Genomic DNA, 19,852 nt, shown 5'->3' with positions numbered 1-19,852 from the left:
CAGTTTTGGCAAGAGTGAACGCTGCCCAAAACTGCCCTATGTTGAGTATCATGTATGCCTGATCCATACACATAAGAAGTCATGCAATCTCATACCACCATGGAGCCACACGACTAGAAAATCGTTATGATATTACATCTTTCAGGCATACGAAATCTTTTCCATTCTATAAATACTTGTTACCTCTTACAAATTATAACCGAGTCATTCACCTCTGCCTTTATTCTCACCTTCCATGAAACTTGAATGGTGACATTCCTAAGCTATACTTCATATGGCTGCTTCTTACTAGTCGATATAGACTATATAGTTAAAATTAGGAGTGTCAAAACGGGTTGACACGACACGAATTCGACATGATACGAATACATCAACACTAACACGACACGAATTTTTATTCGTGTCAAAATCTTCAACACTGACACGACATGAATTTTTTGCAGGTTGACACAACACGACACGAATAACACGCAAAATAGGGGTCAAAACGGTAATTGACAAAAAATTTAAAAAAATGGATCGAAATTAAAAAATATTAATAAAAAATTAAAAATAAAATAATTTAAAAAAAATACGGATCGACACGAACACGAATACATCAACACGAACACGACACGAATTTTTTACGTGTCATTTTTCTCAACACGAACACGACACGAATTTTTTTGCGGGTCAACCCGAACATGAATTTTCGTGTCGTGTCACGGGTCGACCCGCGTGTCAAAACCTATATTGACACCCCTAGTTAAAATTCAAATATTATCATAAATTAAAATCGGGATAAATGAATCTGTTATCCTGTAGAGACAGAAAAAAAATATGTATGACCCGCTAGGTAAAAAATAATAATAATAAAAGGCATAATTTTGTATGAGTCAGCAGGATGTATGTTTTTCTCCGCAACCATTAAAATAATTTAAGGGTTCATTTTTTCTACACTCATTGCAAATAAGTTATCTGCAGTAAGTTCAATACGACGTCGTTTTAGGACGGAAATCATGGTGTTTTTGTAATTTTAATTTATTTCAGGGCTATTATAATCTTTATAATTATAATTTTTTAATCATTCAATCTCAAAACGATGTCGTTTTGAGAATAAATACAGATAACTTATCTATAACAATTGCAGAAATATTTTTCTGATAATTCAAATATCAAACAATTGCTAAAAGAGAAAAGTGTGTATCATTGTAAAAGAGATAAAATTATGTCATTTTTTTATCAAAAAAAAAAAATTATGTCATTTTAAATGAGAAATGAGAAAAAGAGATAGATAAAAGAGGAGAGAGTGAACAAAAAAAATATAAAGACGTGAGTCCCACTTCTTTTTGTGAGACATTTAAGGCTAAAATAGTAAAACTAATAAATGCAATAAAATATGAAGCTAGCTCCCTTTTTTTATTTCTTTTCTTAATATTTTTTGGGGGGAGCAATGGTATATCTCGGGTGTATACGATAAGAATGGGAATCTATATGAAATTGAAGAAGTCAGATCAAGAACAATGCACTTGAGCGAGAACGAAGGGATAGAAGACAAGACCTTCGTGGTCACTGGTGGACTCGGATTCGTAGGATCCGCTCTATGCTTAGAACTTATCCGAAGAGGTGCTGCTGAGGTACGAGCCTTCGATCTCCGCACCTCTTCTCCTTGGTCTCATGTTCTGAATGACAAGGGCGTCCGTTGCATCCAAGGTTCCATTTTCAGATCCATCTTATTTTTATTATTATTATTTATTTATTTAACTCACTCTTGGATACTGATACTGTTACTGTCACTGATACCTAACTATTAAGGGGATGTTGTGCGGAAAGAAGATGTTGAAAGGGCACTTCGTGGTGCCGATTGTGTGTTCCATCTTGCAGCGTATGGAATGTCAGGGAAAGAGATGCTTCAATTTGGTCGTGTTGATGAAGTTAACATAAATGGGACTTGTCATGTTCTTGACGCTTGCCTTGACCTTGGCATCCAAAGGCTTGTCTATTGTAGCACTTATAATGTTGTCTTTGGCGGTCAACGGATCATTAACGGAAATGAGACTTTGCCTTATTTCCCAATTGATAACCATGTCGATCCTTATGGTCGCAGTAAATCCATTGCTGAACAGTTTGTTCTCAAGAATAATAACCGCCCTTTCAAGTAATCTTTTTTTTACATTCCATCTCATCTCACTGTTATTAGTATTGGTAACTTTTCTATGCTGGATTTTACTAACCATTCAACTACTGCTGTATGTGATTAGCGGTAACTTGGATGTTACTAATGGAACAGTTAGTTACCTGTATCAGTTTGGGAAGTTAGGAGGTTATAACTGTATTGTTGTTGTTGTTGTTGATGTCTTAAGTTACTAAAAGTTAGAGCATTTGTTTGTTGCTGAAGTTGGTTGCACATGTAGCAATTCCGGTTAATGCAACAAGACTAGACACGACACGACACAAATTTAACGAAAACACAAATACACTCAACTATCAACACGATCACGATACGGATATAAAACCAGGTCAAAATCTCTTTCACGAATACAACTCGTTTATTTTGTGGGTTGACATGCAACACGACACAAATTTTTTCCTTTTAGTTTTTGCCAATATAAACTCAACACGAGTTTGAAAATGAGTCAACTCAAACATGAATTTCTCATGTCGTGTCAAATGTGGTTGTGTTGAAAATTGTCATCTCTAGTGGCAATAGCATGATAAATAGGAATGCGTGTATGGAATCAAGTAAGTAATGAATCATTTAAAGAATTTCATCTCGTTTTCCTTTTCTGTTATGTGAATTGTGAATCCAGGAGCTTGCTCCTAATGTTGGACCCAAATAAAACTAATTATTGTTGATAAATTTGTCATTTACAAATTGAATGATAGTCATTGTTTCTTTCCTACATATGATTACTACTTTGCATACTGTTTTCATCTTCTCAAGGAGCAAAAGCGAGAATCGTCTTTACACTTGCGCTGTTCGTCCAGCTGCAATCTATGGACCAGGTGAAGACAGGCACCTTCCAAGGATCATAACCACGGCAAGGTTGGGTTTGCTTCTGTTCAGAATTGGGGACCAAACTGTGAAGTCAGATTGGGTTTTTGTGGATAACCTTGTCCTTGCTCTTATATTGGCAAGTATGGGACTTTTGGATCACAATCCTGGCAAGGGAAAACAACCTATAGCTGCTGGCCAGGCATACTTTATATGTGATGGTAATGGTTACTTTATTAATGTTTCTATCTATGTTGGAATTTTTAGGAACAACTGCTGAGTCTTCTTTTTATTTCCAGGTTCTCCGGTTAATACTTTTGAGTTCCTCCAACCTCTGCTCAGGAGTTTGGATTCTGAAGTACCAAAGACTTCCTTATCTGTCGATCACGCTCTTATTCTTGGGAGGATTTGCTGGGGTGTATATACAATCTTATATCCATGGCTCAATCGGTGGTGGCTCCCTCAGCCATTCATCCTTCCCTCTGAAGTACACAAGGTCAGTGCTTTTCTTTCATTCTAGCTGAATAGTTGGAGACTTATATGCACTTCTCATGTTGCATGCTTGAAAAAAAAAAAAAAACTTGGAACATGTTGTGCAGATTATCAAAGTTCAACTCCATTCAAGAAAATCCTTCCTTTTCTTTATGTTAACTTAGTCAGCCTACATGTTTTACACGAAGACACAGAGAGAAACTATCATGATTTGTAAATACTATATGTTAGTAACAACAATCATAACCCCATAATTGGAGAGTTTATGTAAGGCTGAAAAATAGGAGTATCAGATTGGAGAGTCAGCAACAGCTAATATGAATTAAAGCTGGAGCAAATACCAGCAAATGTCAATGGATTATTGTGTCTGGAAATTGCCTGGGAATTTATCTAAAAAATGCGTGATGAGACCTGTGTTGTAAAAACGTAGTGTCGAAACGTAGAAACGTACCGTTTCTACGTTTGTATGACAAAAAACGTGTCGAAACGGTAGTTGAAACGGGTTTTGGGTCGAAATGGTTGAAACGTAGTGTCAACTCGTAAACTCGGTTGAAACGTAGTGTCAACTCGGTATTCATTTAACCATTTTTTTTTTAAATTTGAAACTAATGACTGAGTGTCTGAATGGAATTAGGTTTTTATCTTGGGCCTAAGCTATCGCATAATTTGTGTTGTTGTCATCTGCAATCGCAACTTGAAGTCTAAATCATTTTTTTAATTTGGCTTTAAACACACTTTAACTTAATTAATCGAAGCATTGTAGATTTTCTTTTTTTCATAATATCTGTTAATTGCAATTGCTGTAATAATTAACAGATTAGATTTAAATTATCCTACTTCCACCATTTTTTATTTTATTTTCTTTAGTGTTTAAACTTAAATTTGTGATGACTTATGTATTCATGTATTTTGGATATATATATATATATATATATATATATATGTTGGATATATTTTTTAGTAAGTAATAAACTCTTACGTTTCTTTTACGTTTCACGATTTTACGTTTTTGCTCACCCCTACCGTTTCTACGTAGACTCTATGTTTTAACAACATTGGATGAGACCTACATCTCTCTGGTTGTTCATTGTTTCCATTTTGTAGTGTGTTGTTGTCTGGTGTGTTATATGTAATAACGGAATTCCTCTCTCTCCATTATATGTTATTCTATTCAATAAAGCAATATCATTCAGAGTGAAACTCTTGAATCCTAACACTATAGTATGTACTTCCATACTTGTTCTTTGTCAGGTGGGGGTGACCCATTATTTTTCTTATCTTAAAGCCAAAGAGGAAATTGGTTATGTCCCTGTGGTGACCCCGCGAGAGGGGATGGCCGCAACCATATCTTACTGGCAAGAGAGGAAAAGGAAAACTCTGGATGGGCCTACAATCTACCCGTGGCTGTTTTCTATCATTGGGATGATCTCACTGTTTTGTGCTGCTTTTTTGCCTGACATTGGGATTGTGTTCCTTCTCAGAGCAATTTCTCTGTTCATCTTTCGGTCAATGTGGATGACAAGGATGGTGTTTTGTCTAGCTACACTTGCACATATCTTTGAGGCCGTTTATGCTTGGTTCCTGGCTAAAAGGGTTGATCCTGCGAATGCAAGAGGCTGGTTTTGGCAAACTTTTCTTCTTGGTTATTTTTCGTTGCGTTTTCTGTTGAAAAGAGCAAGGAAATGACTTGTACAATAGTTACATTTTGGGGAATGAATTCTCTTGCTTTTGATTGCATGATAAAATGGAAACCACCTGTATATTTGAATAACTACTCGCTAAGGTAAAGTTATCGATAACAAAAGATTTTTATTGCAGAAATAAAGACTGGATGAGAAGAAAATATATCAATTCTTTGTTTTTGCTTCAAAGTGTTCTTTTTCTTTCTTTCCTTTTCGTAAAAGCTTTAAGGTTACCGAAGTTTGAGTGAAAAAAAAAAAAAAAAAACTGAAAATAGGCTTCGAAAAGAATGGAGTAGAGAAATGAAGTGTTGTTGTTCTATTTCTTTTTTTCTTTTCTTTTTTACTAAAACTTATTTTAATTAGAAGCAGAGTTCATGGAAGAAAAGCGATCTCAGAAAGATTTGTATCTGGATCAATTAGTCCTTTAGGAGATATGGACAAAGTATAATAATTTATGGCACAATGAGTTTCCTGACTTTTTTGTGTCTTACCATTATTAGAATGGGGTGTGAATCTTTTTATATGACTATATCAAGCGAGAATAGCCAATCAACCGTGATAAAAAAAATTATCTCTTTCTTATAACCATTGATTTGCCCATATATAATTAAAGATCATTTCACATACTATCGTCATCTTAAATAATTAACATCAAAAGATTTACTACAGTGAGAATGCTAGGTAAGAGTTTTGGTAACAAGACCATAATGGTGATCCACATATTCCGAAAATACGCACGGCCGTGAATCTAGTGTGATTTTTCTTGCATCCTTGCAAGAAAATGTGAGAAATGAAATCAATTGTAGGAGTCCCCGAAGTATATAATGCTTATTGTTAGAGTAAATCTCCTAGTTCCGAAAAATTTGGAAGTGGACACTTCAGTTTGTTGAGAATACAAAAACTTCATTGATCCCTCCCTCAACAACAAATAGTAGCCATGTTGATATTTGTCTGGAACTAATGTATTTGATTTGATATCCTAAAAATCATAAGACTAATACTTGAGATTTTTTTATACTGGTCCCTGAATTTTGTACAGGAGAGAATGAATTCGGTTATCCTGAAGCTATTCATTGTATCCAACTGCCATGAATGGGGGTTGAAAAGGCTTTTCGATATAAAAACTTGATAATATCATATCATTTGTTTTCAACTTGAGAAGGTTTAACACGAAAGAGGAGGTCAATCCGATCTATCTACATAGCTTTAGATAAGTCTGGCTGGTCTTCAGGATCGGACAGAAAAAGGACTAGTTCTATTAAAATGTTTAATAATATAGGTGTTTGGATTTTGTATAGGTGTGAACTTATCTTGTGCCATGAACGCAGGTGTCTCTGAATAAATGACTTAAGAGGTGTTCCAACAGGTGTCTCTGAATAAAAGAGGTATTCCAACTGCCGTGAACTGGGAAACATGCTCAAGTCATTCTGCTCTATTTTAGTATAATCAAAAAACACTCGATAACGTAATTTGATTATAAATTTTACATCAGGCATTTTTTAGTCACTGCAAATATCGCATAGACAACGAGGATAAGGATAACGACCATAATGGATCCAATAATACAGGGCAAACAGGTAAAATTATCCTACAACAAATCTTGATATCGCTCGAGAAGCATAGTAAATCGGTAATCATAAATTCCTAAATCCAAATTATAACGAGGACAATGACAATAATGACAAGAGAGGTTGTTGCTAAGGAAACTTTAACATTGGGCATCTTGTAGACATTGTAAATTTCGAATAACCAACGAGGATAATGACAGTAATGGATCCAAATCCAGGGTAATCCATCCATAATTCCACAAATATTAAAAACAAAATGACAAAAGTTAATCATCCTAAAACAGATTTTGACATGCGCTCGAGAGAAGCTTAAGTAAATCGGTAATCATAAATTCCTACATCCCAAATTTCAACTTATTTTTCCTACAGATTGGTCTTGTCCAGGTCATCGAAGTAAGGATGTTCCATAGCTTTCTTTGCAGAAATCCGCTTCGAAGGTTCATATTGCAACATTTTCTGAAAACCAAAGAGAGAAATAAGATGAAGATTGAAGTAAAATCAACACCAGCAGTACTAGAGGGAATATCAAGGGCCAACTTACTAATAATAGATCCAGTCCAAGCTCATCCAAATTTGGAACTGCAGTTGACAGTTTTTTAGGGCTCCACTGAGGGTACTCATGCCAATTCATTAGTTTACTAACCCCAGGCCACACCTCTTCATTAGGAGTACCTAATAGCCTGCACAAAGAAGGTAAAGTTATATACTGACTCATACACAAATGAAGCAACAGCAGGTTACATACTTTCTAAATGTGTCACCTGAAAATATGAAGGAGTTGTTGCAACTCAGAATCACCAGGAAAGAGTGCTTGTTTGGTGACAAGTTCAGCTACAATTGAGAATGAAAATATTAAAATGAATAATTTAACCTATAATTAGGATAAAACTATGACAAATACCTACACTTATGCTGTAATGGAGTGTTTCTTCCTGACTATCAAATAATATCTTTCAAGGCAAATGCCATCCTTATTTTTTAGTGTACAGAAGTGTAGCACTTGTATGCTGGTAGGTAAACGTAATGTTCAAACATTTCTATTGTAGTTGACTTTCTGACAATAGAAAGTCTGAGACATTTTTTTATTATGTTCTGTCTAGTTCTTTCTTGAAACAACAGTGATGAAGAAATATTCCGAAGCTTAAGGGGTATCAATGAGCTAATTAAAGAAATGTTAGAACTAAAGGCTCAATTGTTATCGAGACAGAATTGAATTATTGAAAGAGATGCATGACTCTGAACTCCTACAGGCTCATTTTGCTTACAATAAGTCTTCAATTTGCAGAGGTTGAAGGTGAGAAGGGAGAAAAACTCATGGCGACTCTTAACTCCAAATACATCAACCTACTTGTTTTTTTTTTTTTTTTTTTTGGGGGGAGGGGGGGGTGCATTCCTTATAGCCACAGTAAGGCAGCTTTTTTTAACCCCCTTGCGCAGACTAATAATTCATTTTTTACTCCAAATACAAAGTGTTTCCAGACACACATATAGGAAAATATAGCACTTGATTCAACAAGATTCTTACCAAATATACAGCCAACAGACCACACATCCACCGCCATTGAGTAATGTGTAGCTCCCAAAAGAACTTCCGGTGCTCTGTACCACAGGGTTAGTATCTGAAAAAAGGGACACAACACAAAAGTAATGTTAATGACATACAAAGGTATAAAAACAGAGGAAAACTAGAGAACAAAAAGGCTTATCTGAAAAAAGGGACACAACACAAAAGTAATGTTAATGACATACAAAGGTATAAAAACAGAGGAAAACTAGAGAACAAAAAGGCATATCTATGTTTTTACCTCGTGAGTGTATTTCTTAATGGGCACAGTAAATGCTCGAGCAAGTCCAAGATCAGCTATTTTAAGCATCATTGTTTTTCGATCCATCAAGAGATTGTGAGGCTTCAAGTCCCTTGATAAAGATCAAATCTTGAGTAGATAAGTTTCCAGTTGAATGAAGTATGACTACAATATGTTTATGTGAGAGAGAAAAGCAAAAATTTGGTATAGACACTTTATGAAAATACTAAATTTACACCAAGACAGATTTTTCGGTAACAAGGCTATATATAATGGCAATCCACACAATTCTGGAAATCACTCATGGCTGTCAGTCTAGTGTGATTTTTCTTATATCCTTGTACACAAATGCGAGAAATGAATGTTTATATACTTGTGAAAAATCAAGCATTCTTGCCATCAATTGTAAGAGTCCCCTGAAGTTTAAGCTTTTTGTCAGAGCAAATCTCCAAGTATGTTCCGAAAATTTTGGAAGTGGGGGACTTTAGTTGATGAGAATACAAAAATCTCATTGGTCCCTCAAAAAAAATAACATTTGTGTAGAACTAATGTATTTAATGCCTAAAAATTATGACTGACATTTGTGGTTATCAGGAACTACCGTGGGATATTTTCAAGCAAATCTTCACCGGATAAATTTTCATTAGAATGATATATGATTACGTGAGAGATAAATGAAGAAGGCAGGAAGTTCAGTTATACCTGTGCAAGATTCCATGACAGTGGCAGAAAGCAACACCCTTGCAAAGCTGGTACATCAAGCTCTGCAATCAAATCCACAAAATCAATGAAAAATTCACTAACAAGAAGCTCATAGTCCGTTAAATAATAATAATAACAAAAAGAACACAAATAAAACAGATAGGCATATATACTTTGACGGTTTTGGGTGCGATATTTTCTCCAGTTTGCCTGAAACTACGAATAAACTTCTTGAGATCGGTATCCATGTACTCAAACACCAAGTACAGCACTGTCTTCCCCTCCTTGTTCTGACCTTGTTTTACATCCAGTAACCTGTAGAGTCAAAAAAAACAAAAACCAAAATAAATAAACAAAATTAATTCTTAATCAAATCATAATAATAACGCACATTAAACATTGAAAGAAACTTAGAAAAAGCGACAGTAAATCGATGAAAACCCTAAAAATTAAACAAAAATGAATCAAAGTGAAAAGAATATACCTGACGACATGAGGATCGCGAGAAAGCATTCGCAAAATGGAAACCTCGCGGAGTGTGGTGGGAGGAACACCTTCTTCGTCTTCGTGTAAGCGTGTCTTCTTGAGTGCAACGATCTTTCCAGTAGCTTTCTCTCTTGCTCTATATACCTTACCATACGTTCCTTCTCCAACCTTCTCTAGCTTCTCGAATGCTTCCTTCGCCGATAACACTCCTGTCTTCTCCATTTCTCTCTCTCTCTCTCTCTCCCTAACTTTCTCTCTCTATCTTCTGAAACTGAAATGAATCGATACCGTTGCGACTCTTAGGAATATATATATATATATATATATAAATCCGAAATTGAATCGTTGAGCAACGGATACTTGTTTTTTGAATTTGAAATCCCGCTCCACTCTCTCTTCTCGTCCCGATTCAATTCGGTATATTTATTTTTCTTCTTATTTTTCAAAGGAAATATATTCATTCCTATTATAATATATTCATTCAATTTAATATAATTATTTTATAATATTCTTCGTTTAAGAGATAGTCATTTTAGTTAAAATTATTATATTTTATTTAATATTTAAATTAAAAAATCTCTTGCTTTCTTCAAATACGATTTCTGTTTTTTTCATTTTAAAATACAATAATTTTGAATAAAATAATACAATTATATATTTTTCTAAAAGAACAAATACTAATCCTTTTATTTTATTTTATTATTATTATTATTATTTATTTACTAAATTTTAATTCCGGTTATGTTAGGCTAATAACGTTTTATTTTATCTATAAAACATAGAAGATATATAAATCAAGTTATCCCAAAGAAAAACTTATCTATTTATTTTCGGAGAAGCTTATACTTATCAGTTTCGTTTACAACTTCTTACAACTATATCTTAACCATTGATTTTCGTCAATTAATGGTTAAAATTTTTGCAAATCAAATTTATTAATTAATTATTAATTTACAATAAATGACAATCGTTAATGAGCAAAAATTATCAATTAAGATAAAATTATAAAAATTTGTAAATTATTTGAATTATAAATATAAGCGTGTCTTTTTTTTTTCTTTTGGTTGAAAGTTTGTGACGCGGCCATAAAAACTGTATCCCATGCGCCCAACGTGAATTAAGGGGAATCAACTTCAGACTTTCAAATTACTTCTTGAAGTTGAAAGTAATATTTGTATTTTTACGTGTATTTAAAATTTAGATAAATTATGAAATTAAAATATTTAAATAAAAAATACTTAAGAGATAAATATTTAAAATTATATAAATATAATATTAATTTAATTAAAATTTTAAAAGTGTAAACTAAAATAAAAATATTAAAATTATAAAGAATATATGAATAATTAATTGAAAACTTAAATTTAAGTTTTAAATTTTTAAAAATAAGAAATAAGAATAACATGTGTAATTCTTAACAAATGAATTAAAATATATGAGGATGTTGAGATCAGTGCTTCTGCGTGACTTTGTGGCATAAGGATGTTGAGCATGATAAACATGAAAATATGTGAAGTCATTCGGATTAAGTAAGTAGTTACTAGTTAGTTACTACATGTGTGTAGTTGTTGATTAGTTACAAGCAAACGTTTTGTATAAATGGGTATGTTGTACCATTTGAAGAATCATATGAATGAAAATATAGTTCCTTCTTCGTTTTCCAGTTTTTCTCTCTTTCTTGGGCTTGTAATAACCCGAAAACATAATATGATATAACTGTGTCTTAAATAAAATAAGAGAAAACTATGTATTATTTTAAAGGATATAAAGTTGTGTCATTTTAAGTGAGAGAAAGAGATAGATAAAGTAAGAGAGAGTGGACAAAAAAATATAAATATGTGAGTTCCACCTCTTTGTGAGAGTGAAAGGATATAAGTTATGTCATTTAAAAGAACAAAAAATTTTCTCATAAAATAATTGCGAAAGACTTCACAAAGTATCACCATAGTTCTGAAATTACATGACTAAACTTTTTCTATAATTCCTTTATGTACCCAAACTATTTCCACCAATTACAAAACTGTACAATTTCATAATTGCACAGAATCCATACTTAACGAAATACTGACGGCATAACTTCTGTATATTGTACAAACTAAAAACATCAAACCTGTAATCCAGAATATATCCATCTAATAGAGAATATCCATACCTTCAGAATATATCCATAGATTCCTACTTCATTTATATAAACTCAGAGTATATAGACATGTAACTGCATATCTCACATACATATATGTTTCCAAACATAAGCATAACATATATGTTATACATTCCCAGATATCTCATACCAAATATATACAGATGTACCAACTACATCTATCTCTTAGGAAACAACTCAATTTCTTAGACAACTTCATCCCAAAGAAATCCCTATCGGGTTCCAAGTAAAATGACTTAACATAAATTTATCTACTGTTCAGAGATCCTCTCAACATACATTACATCATAATATAAGTCTTCATATCATAATTCATGTGCATATTTCAAATGCTTAATCCATGATGCATGTCACTATATCATGATACTACATGCACATTCCTCATTCAAACCATCATTCCCCAAGGTTCATGGCGGAACACATAAGGGGATTAACCTCAAGGTCCAGAAATTTACTTGATAGTAGACTCTCGTTCCTAGCTTGTTCAACCTCAATGAACATAAATTACCAATTTCTTACTCAATGCAACCTATGGCAAAATGTGCAAAGGTGATCATTAACTTAAACAACACACAATTCTAAGTCAAATGGCTACAACTCATTACAACTACTCAGATATCAGTTTGAATCTCACATTACATCATAATCACAACTTACCCCTTTGTAAAAACTCAAGAATATCTATTTACAAAAAAATAAAAAAACTCAAGAATATCCAACTTAAGCAATGGTTGATTCCAATCGGTGGGAATTGTTACAATGAAACAATGTCAACATCTCTCCAATATTTTGAATTTTCTTAGTACTATTCACCACAAAATCCCAAAATTATAAATATTCTCAAAACCATAAAATAAGGTGATTTTTCTTACCTTAGAACACTACACAGTCAAGGGTGATTCCCAAGCTCTTATGGTGTGAAATGCTCTAAAACTCCACAAATCTTCAAGAAACTCAAAATCTTTCAGGGGAAGGATCCCTCTCTACCAAGCCTTTTCACATGAAAATGAGTGTAGAAATGGGTTCCTAGTGAGATGCTATGCAAGTTAGGATTTGGAACCGTTTGATTTCATCCACTATGGTGAAAGCTAGGTTTTCTTCAAATCAACAATGGTGTTTTGCTATCTCGTGAGGAAGAAGAAGTCAATGGCTAATTTGGGGAAAAGGAGAAAATGAAGTGTTTTTACCTATTCACTTATGTTAGCATTAACTAATGGGTCCCCACTTGGTCTATTACCCATTCATGATAACTTTCTCATTTACTTCACTTTCTCACTTAATTTTTAATAACCATGACTTAATATAGAATGTGTAATTTAACTCAAAATTCACAATTTAATCATCTATCATGAATTTTGACATTAACTAAACTCGTGAGATATTTTCTCACTAACTCATTATAAATTTTTCTATAACTTTTAAGATACTGTATTTTACCAAAAAAAATTATTGTATTACACTTTTATCTAAAATATGATTTAATTTTATTAATTAGATTTATTCTCTAATTAATCTTTTATCATCATGCCAAATATCCCATATTATTCATTATGCAGTATTATAAAGAGTCAATTGGAGATACCATTATGAAATAGGAGAAGGCTAAAAATGAAACGCATCCTTTTGAGGCATGGATGGTTGTTAAGAGGAAACCCAGAGTCAAAAAATCATTTTGGTACCGAAAATCTCGTATGAGAAGATGCCAGAGAAAGCAGCGGTAGCCCATGCTAGAAGTCAATGAGGAAGTCAACGAGGAGGAGAGAAACCTGTGAAGGGGGACCTCGAGAAGGGTGGTGCGGCTCAGAGCAAGGACATCTGCCTAGTGGCTCAGGAACACATAACCCAACTGATGGTGGTGCATAATAATTCTCAGAACAGGAATTATCAGAGTTCGACTTTAAAAGAAAGAGCAAGGGTTAATCATCAGAGGGGTAATTCCTTGGACTCTACTAACCTTAAAAGAGGTGATGGAAAGGTAGCCAATAGAAAAGCTGAGACGGTGGACCAGGGTGTCACGAACCAAATAAGTATCAGGAGGAAGGAAGAAGAGGTGAAACTTAATGAATGTAACATGCAGGTTATTGCTCTAAATAAAGAATCAAACTTAGGTACTAGTGCAATGGGCAATGTGTTAGAAGAGGCTAATATACCTATACAAAATCTTTGGATGTTGTGGAGTTGATGCGATGTTTCGAACAAACAAACCCAAAAGCAGTGTGTTTGGCTAATGAAGCGTTATTGAATTGAACTATCATGCTACAGTAAAAAGACCATGTGTCCTCAATCTTGTTATTATTTTTTATTTGTTTCCCAAAATATGACATAACTTATCTTTGAAATTGTCAAAGAGGGGCAAACTGACTTGCAAGATTTGGAGAAGAAAAACTTCAATGCATCGGGAGCACCGAACTCGGTGCTCCCTTTTACTAAAATGGAATTTTTCCCCCATTTTACCCATGATTTTCTTTTTATATTTCACAAGTCCTAAAAAAATTTCAATTTTAGTAAAAAGGAGCATCGAGTTTGGTGCTCCTGGTGCATTGAAATTTTTCTCGATTTGGAGAAGGGAGCAACATGTTCTCCTGCAGAAAAAGTTGAGAAGAGGATAAAATTTAACTCTTGGTGTCATGCATTTTTCTAATTAATATTAATGGATTGCATACTATCATTTTCATATATTTCTCTAAATTTTTTAAAAGTATTTTCGATTTATTTATCTATTTTTGAATATTTTATAATTAAAAGCATTCTTCTAAAAATTTAAAATATTTCAATAAGATGTTTTTAAAAGGTAAATGTATAAAGAAAAATGGATTTGATATTTTTAAAAAAATTCAGAAAGAATAACTTTTTCAAAAATTATAAATAAACCATAATAACTTCTGAATTTTTTTTAACAAAAAACATATTTTATATAAAAAAATTTAAAGTTCATCCAATCACATCCTTATTCATTCATTTTCTTTCACTTGTTAATTTATTTTTCCAAGGTCAGAGGTTGTCTTGTGTTGTTTCAAAAGCTTAGCACGGTTGATAGAAATTACTAATTAGGGACATGCAATACCATTAGTGGCTTTATTCTTCTTTTAGGGCGAGCTTAAGGTTGTTTGTTATGATTGAGGTTTACATTCAAGTTTTTTGAAAATAGTATCTTTGCAAAAATGTTGGTTTCTATTTCCATTATCTTCATTCCTATTCTGGCCCATTTGGATGAGTTTATAAAAAAAATATTTTTTATGCCTTACTTATTTTAGAAGGGTTTTTTTGTTTACAAAAGCGAAAGATATTTAGATTTAAAAAAATATATTTGGATTTTGACTTTTGCTTTTTTTAGAAGCTAACACTTTTAATTTCCAAATAAATCAAGTTTTTGGCTTTTTTTTTTTTACTTTTGCTTTTTTTAAAAGCAGACATCCAAATGAACTTTGTAGTAGATTGCTTTTTTTTTTTCTAAAATAAAAGTAGTTTTTGGCTAAAAAAAAGCCCATTCAAAAACGGGCCCTAATAAGTTAGGTAGTTTTGTGTGTCTCGAAATTTACCCTTTTTATTATTATTCTCTATCCTTTTTTTGGGATCCTATTAGCGATTTACTCTAGATTATGAATAGAAATTTCTTGTCGGGCCTAAAAAACACAGACACACACGTTAAAATAAATGAGAGTGTTCAATACATGTCAGACACTAACACATTCCTTATATGTGTACGACAAGTGGTTAATGATTTTTGACACGGATCATTTTGATACATGAGTAAAGAGGCGGTAAAACGGGCCCGGCTCGGCGGGCCAACCATCCCACCCGCTAAACAGGGCGGGGCGGACTGAGTTTTTCAACCCATCTCAAAAACGGGGTAGACTCATTTTTTGGCTGGTTGATGGCGGGCATAAGCAGGCCGAGACATGTCAGTGTAAAATAGTCTCGGGTTGACGAACCGAGTTTTTCAGTCCACTTTCAAAAGCGGGGCAGGGCGAGCTAGTTCATTTTTTGGTTGTTAATGGCGGAGTGGGCCGCCCACTTTGCCACCTCTATGTGTTTGACCGTACTAGAAGAGAATTTGTTACTGATTTCATTCTGGAAAAATCTCATTTGTATGTGTACATGGAGCAAGGCTCTTATATCACTCACTGTAATAGAAAAGAAAGAGAAGAAATAACAAACTACACTAAAAGGTGTGTGTGGTGTGTATGGCACATGGGCCCAATAACAAAACACCTATACATCAGCAACTAACTATTAAAAATAATAAAATTGTATATTCTAATACTCCCCCTCAAGATGGAGAGTGGATATTGTGCACTCCCATCTTGGAAAGCAGATAAGAAAACTGAGCAGGATGCAATGCTTTAGCGAGAATGTCAGCCAACTGTTATGCAGAAGCAATTGGAAAGGTTTGAAGGCAGCCTTGAACAATTTGTTGTCGAACCAAGTGGCAGTCAATTTCAATGTGCTTTGTTCTTTCATGAAACACAGGATTAGCAGCTATATGGAGGGCAGCAACATTATCATAAAATAGATTAGCAGTAGTAGAATGATTAATGTGAAAATCTTTAAGCAAGGAGAATAACCAAATGAGTTCACATGTTGCAGCAGCCATGGACATATATTCAGATTCAGCTGATGATTTGGACACAGTAGCTTGTTTTTTTGATTTCCAGTTGATGAGTGAATTGCCTAAGAAAAAACAAAAACCAAAGACAGATATTCTGGTATTAGGGCAAGAAGCCTAATCTGAATCAGAGAAGGCATTTAACTGAATTTTTGAAGAAGAAGAAGAAGAAGAAAATAGTAAGCGTTGACCTGGAGTACCCTTTAAATAGGTCAATACTCTGTTAACAGCATCAAGGTGAGGAGCTCTAGGTGCAGACATGGATTGACTTAGATGATTAACCGTGTAACAAATATCAGGTCGAGTTATTGTTAAGTACAATAAGCGATCAATCAGTCTTCTGTATTGAGATGGATCAGGAAGAAGATCACCATTGGTGGATGAGAGCTTGAGGTTAGGCTCTATGGACTTTGGTTTGCAGCCAAGGTAGCCAGCATCAGAGAGAATTTGTAATGTGCAATGACGTTGGCAAATGGATATACCAACATAGGATCGAGCAACTTCAATGCCAAGGAAGTATTTCAAGGAGCCCAGATTTTTTAATTTGAATTTTCTGTTTAGAAAAGATGTAAGATGATGGACCTGATCAGAATTGTTGAAGGCTACTAGTATGTCATCAACATAGACTAAAACAGCAAGAAAGAAGTCATTTGAATGTTTGGTGAATAAAGAATGATCAGTCTATGAATGAGAAAAACCAGGGGATAAAAGGATGGAAGCAAACTTAGCAAACCATTGGCGAGAAGCCTGTTTTAAACCATACAGTGACTTGTGAAGCTTGCAAACAACATTGGAAGATAGTTGTAAGAACCCGCACCGTTAATTAAGGAATTTAATTAATAAATTATGAGAAAATAAGAAATGATTCCATAATTGACCCTAATAATTATTATGAGGCTTTAATAATTATAGTAAGTGAGTAATAATGCTGAAAGTCGATTTTCGGAAGAAAAGTACAGATACCGGTTCTGCTAGTCGGTATAAATGTGTACCTAAAAAGTATCCCGGAAAATTATAATAAGTGCATGATAATTACTAGAATGATATGTAGGACTTGTAAAACGAGTTTCAAGTCCAAATAATGAGAACTGGTGCTAGAAACCGGTACTGACTTTGAAAAACGCGTACCAGAAAGGTGCTCAGAAAATTAGAAGAAAAATATGATAATTCTTGGAAAAATATGTAGTTTCAGATTCCAAAGTTTGGGATTAAAATGTTAAGCGTAGCAATTAAAGTTAATATTGTGTGTTTAATTGTTAAACCACTATATATAGCCTTATGATTGGCACATAACCCTAGGACCTCAGTTTTTGTGCGTGAGAGTGGCTGACCTGAACCTTGAAACACTGTTCCATAGGCTTCTCTTCTCCTTTCTTGAGGCTTGAAGCCATTTTCTTCACACTTTCTTCTTGTAGACACCTTGAGTGAGTGGGAAACACTATGGTGAGTGTGTTGGGAACATCATTCTGAGTTTTTACCTCTGTTGGAGGGTCCTTGTTGCTGACTTTGGGGGTTGAGAGTGTTGAGCCATTGTGGTGGCATTTTGGAGCTCAAAGGAGCTTCCTTGTGGTGTAAAAGAACCACCTTTGTGCACTATTTTCGTGTACAGTGAGAGACAGAACCTTGGAGCTGTTGTGTGAGCTCCAAGAGCACCCTTTTTCTGAGTTTGAGCTTGGTAAGCTTCACCACCTTTGATCTTGAGTTTTTGAGCTTAAAAATGGAACCTTGATGCAAGTAAAGGTTAAAAGATGATAACTTAATGTTGGGGTTGGTCAAACACACCTAGAAATGCATGTTTAGGTGTTCAAAATCGGTAAAAACCCAACCTTGGAAGGATATCTTCACGAAATGCAGTTTCTGCATTCTGTCGTGAAATATCCGGATATCTGCCCGAAAAATATCCGGATATGTGATATCCGGATATGGGATTTGGACATCCGGATATGGGATTCTGGATATCCGGATATTGCATATTCGGATATGTCCAGTGAGATATCCGGATATTGCATATCTGGATATGGTCCCGAGGAATATCTGGATATTCTGGGATTTCGTAAAACAGTAGTTGTGTTGTGTGTACAGTAGGCTATTGGGGGTTTGTGGACCTTAGATTGATGAAGTTGAACTTCTGTAATTAATGAACTAAGTCAGAATCGTTGTGATTAAGGGCTTATGGCTTGGTATGGAGCCTTAAGACGTAAAACGTAAGGAAAGACGTTGTCTTTAAGTTATATGCTTGTGTTGCATTATTATTGATATAGTATTGGTCCATAACAGATTGTGAATCTGCTGTGTTTGGACTTTGAGCTGTGGACTCTTGGCCTTGGGTGTTAGCTTGCAAGGTAAGCTTTCGTGTCCTCGGTTTAGCCATGTTGTGGTTCCACCATGTCCCATGGGGGTATGGTTATATGCATGCGGTGTTACATGCTTTGGATATTTGAAATGCTGTTGAGCTTTTTGTGTAATGGCTTTTAATATGCATGTGTTGTTTCATCTTGACGGTAAGCCTGAGTATGTGGCGTCATACGATATGGTGATCCGGGGTGAATGCAAGTAGCGTCTTGCACTAGTGTGGGTATTTGGCGTATGTAAATCCTGCATTTCTCTGGCCAGTAGAATAGAATTGACACACATGACATGATTATCTGCTGCATTGCACTATTTTAGAACTGATGATGATATCTGCTTTTAAACTTATATTGCACATGTAAGTGAGCTTGGGGTGGAAGATCCTTGAGGACCCCTTGTCTTACTGAGATTTCTTATTTAGAGATCTCACCCCACGTTTGGGGAATGCTTATTTCAGGTTCCGTTAGTTTGGTGACTGATGCCTCTGGCGGCAGGAGGCCAGAGCTTAGTTGATGATATTATGCTGTATTGCTGCCATGACTGGATATGGATGTTGTTTATATTTTTCGCTATTTATGCTTAGGTTGCTGTTGAGACTGATGTTGGGCGTGTTGCCTTATTTGAGTGAGCATGGGGATTGTCCATGACACTTTATGTTAGTACTTTAGATTGAAGTTGTATAAACTGTTAGATGGTCCGGTCTACGTTGTTGTAGTTCCGTGACTAGAGCCACACTTTTATTATCTATGTTATGAGGTATATTCAGATAGTTGTTTTATTGCAATTACATACAGGCGTTGTTTTATTAATTGATTAATAAGCAAGTTGGTAATGATAATGACATCATAATTGAAAAGAAAAAGATATTTCGCATTTTTATTAAGCGCTGCTTAATACGATAGTATGATAACATTGTCGGATATACACGGGGTGTTACAGTAGTAACTCCCCTTGTGTAGGATAGCCTGGTGGCAGAGACATATAGACTTCTTCATCAAGCTCCGCATGTAAAAAAGAATTATTGACA

The 19,852-nt window shown here is 34.4% G+C and overlaps 2 protein-coding genes across 3 annotated transcripts; one reads left to right on the top strand and one right to left on the bottom strand.

The window, feature by feature from the left end:
• Positions 1-1,470: 1,470 nt before the first annotated feature.
• LOC133311397 (uncharacterized) lies at positions 1,471-5,297 on the top strand. 2 transcript variants are annotated; one of them, XM_061512443.1, is made up of 5 exons: positions 1,471-1,692; positions 1,795-2,137; positions 2,927-3,195; positions 3,274-3,470; positions 4,718-5,297. In XM_061512443.1, the coding sequence occupies exons 1-5, from the start codon at positions 1,503-1,505 to the stop codon at positions 5,150-5,152; spliced, it is 1,434 nt and encodes a 477-aa protein (XP_061368427.1). In that variant the 5' UTR covers positions 1,471-1,502; the 3' UTR covers positions 5,153-5,297. The 2 variants fall into 2 exon arrangements, with proteins under 2 accessions (XP_061368427.1, XP_061368426.1); XM_061512442.1 differs by having other exon boundaries at positions 2,924-3,195.
• A 1,574-nt stretch (positions 5,298-6,871) lies between these two features.
• LOC133311400 (cyclin-dependent kinase B2-2) lies at positions 6,872-9,937 on the bottom strand. Its single transcript, XM_061512448.1, has 8 exons — positions 9,708-9,937; positions 9,397-9,538; positions 9,224-9,285; positions 8,522-8,633; positions 8,242-8,335; positions 7,478-7,547; positions 7,258-7,396; positions 6,872-7,172 (listed from the first exon to the last, which is right to left on the bottom strand). Exons 1-8 carry the CDS (start codon positions 9,929-9,931, stop codon positions 7,080-7,082), a joined length of 936 nt encoding a protein of 311 aa, XP_061368432.1. The 5' UTR covers positions 9,932-9,937; the 3' UTR covers positions 6,872-7,079.
• Positions 9,938-19,852: the final 9,915 nt, after the last annotated feature.

This window comes from Gastrolobium bilobum, unplaced genomic scaffold (assembly GCF_033153095.1).
Source record: "Gastrolobium bilobum isolate Gb01-03AN ecotype WA unplaced genomic scaffold, APGP_CSIRO_Gbil_v1 utg6009, whole genome shotgun sequence".
NCBI classification, from domain to species: domain Eukaryota; kingdom Viridiplantae; phylum Streptophyta; class Magnoliopsida; order Fabales; family Fabaceae; genus Gastrolobium; species Gastrolobium bilobum.
The sequence above is the reverse complement of the archived record's forward strand: the minus strand, read 5'-3'. Positions and strand labels throughout refer to the sequence as shown.

Bases quoted from the DNA above. Each gene is read 5' to 3' on its own strand.
- LOC133311397 (XM_061512442.1), top strand. From the start codon at position 1,503: ATGCACTTGAGCGAGAACGAAGGGATAGAAGACAAGACCTTCGTGGTC. The intron at 1,693-1,794 runs GTTCCATTTTCA...CTAACTATTAAG, and splicing joins GGGCGTCCGTTGCATCCAAG to GGGATGTTGTGCGGAAAGAA. The intron at 3,196-3,273 runs GTAATGGTTACT...TTTTATTTCCAG, and splicing joins GGCATACTTTATATGTGATG to GTTCTCCGGTTAATACTTTT.
- LOC133311400 (XM_061512448.1), bottom strand. From the start codon at position 9,931: ATGGAGAAGACAGGAGTGTTATCGGCGAAGGAAGCATTCGAGAAGCTA. The intron at 8,336-8,521 runs GTAAAAACATAG...CCCTTTTTTCAG, and splicing joins TTAAGAAATACACTCACGAG to ATACTAACCCTGTGGTACAG. The intron at 7,548-8,241 runs GTAAGAATCTTG...TCTCAATTGTAG, and splicing joins GTCTGTTGGCTGTATATTTG to CTGAACTTGTCACCAAACAA.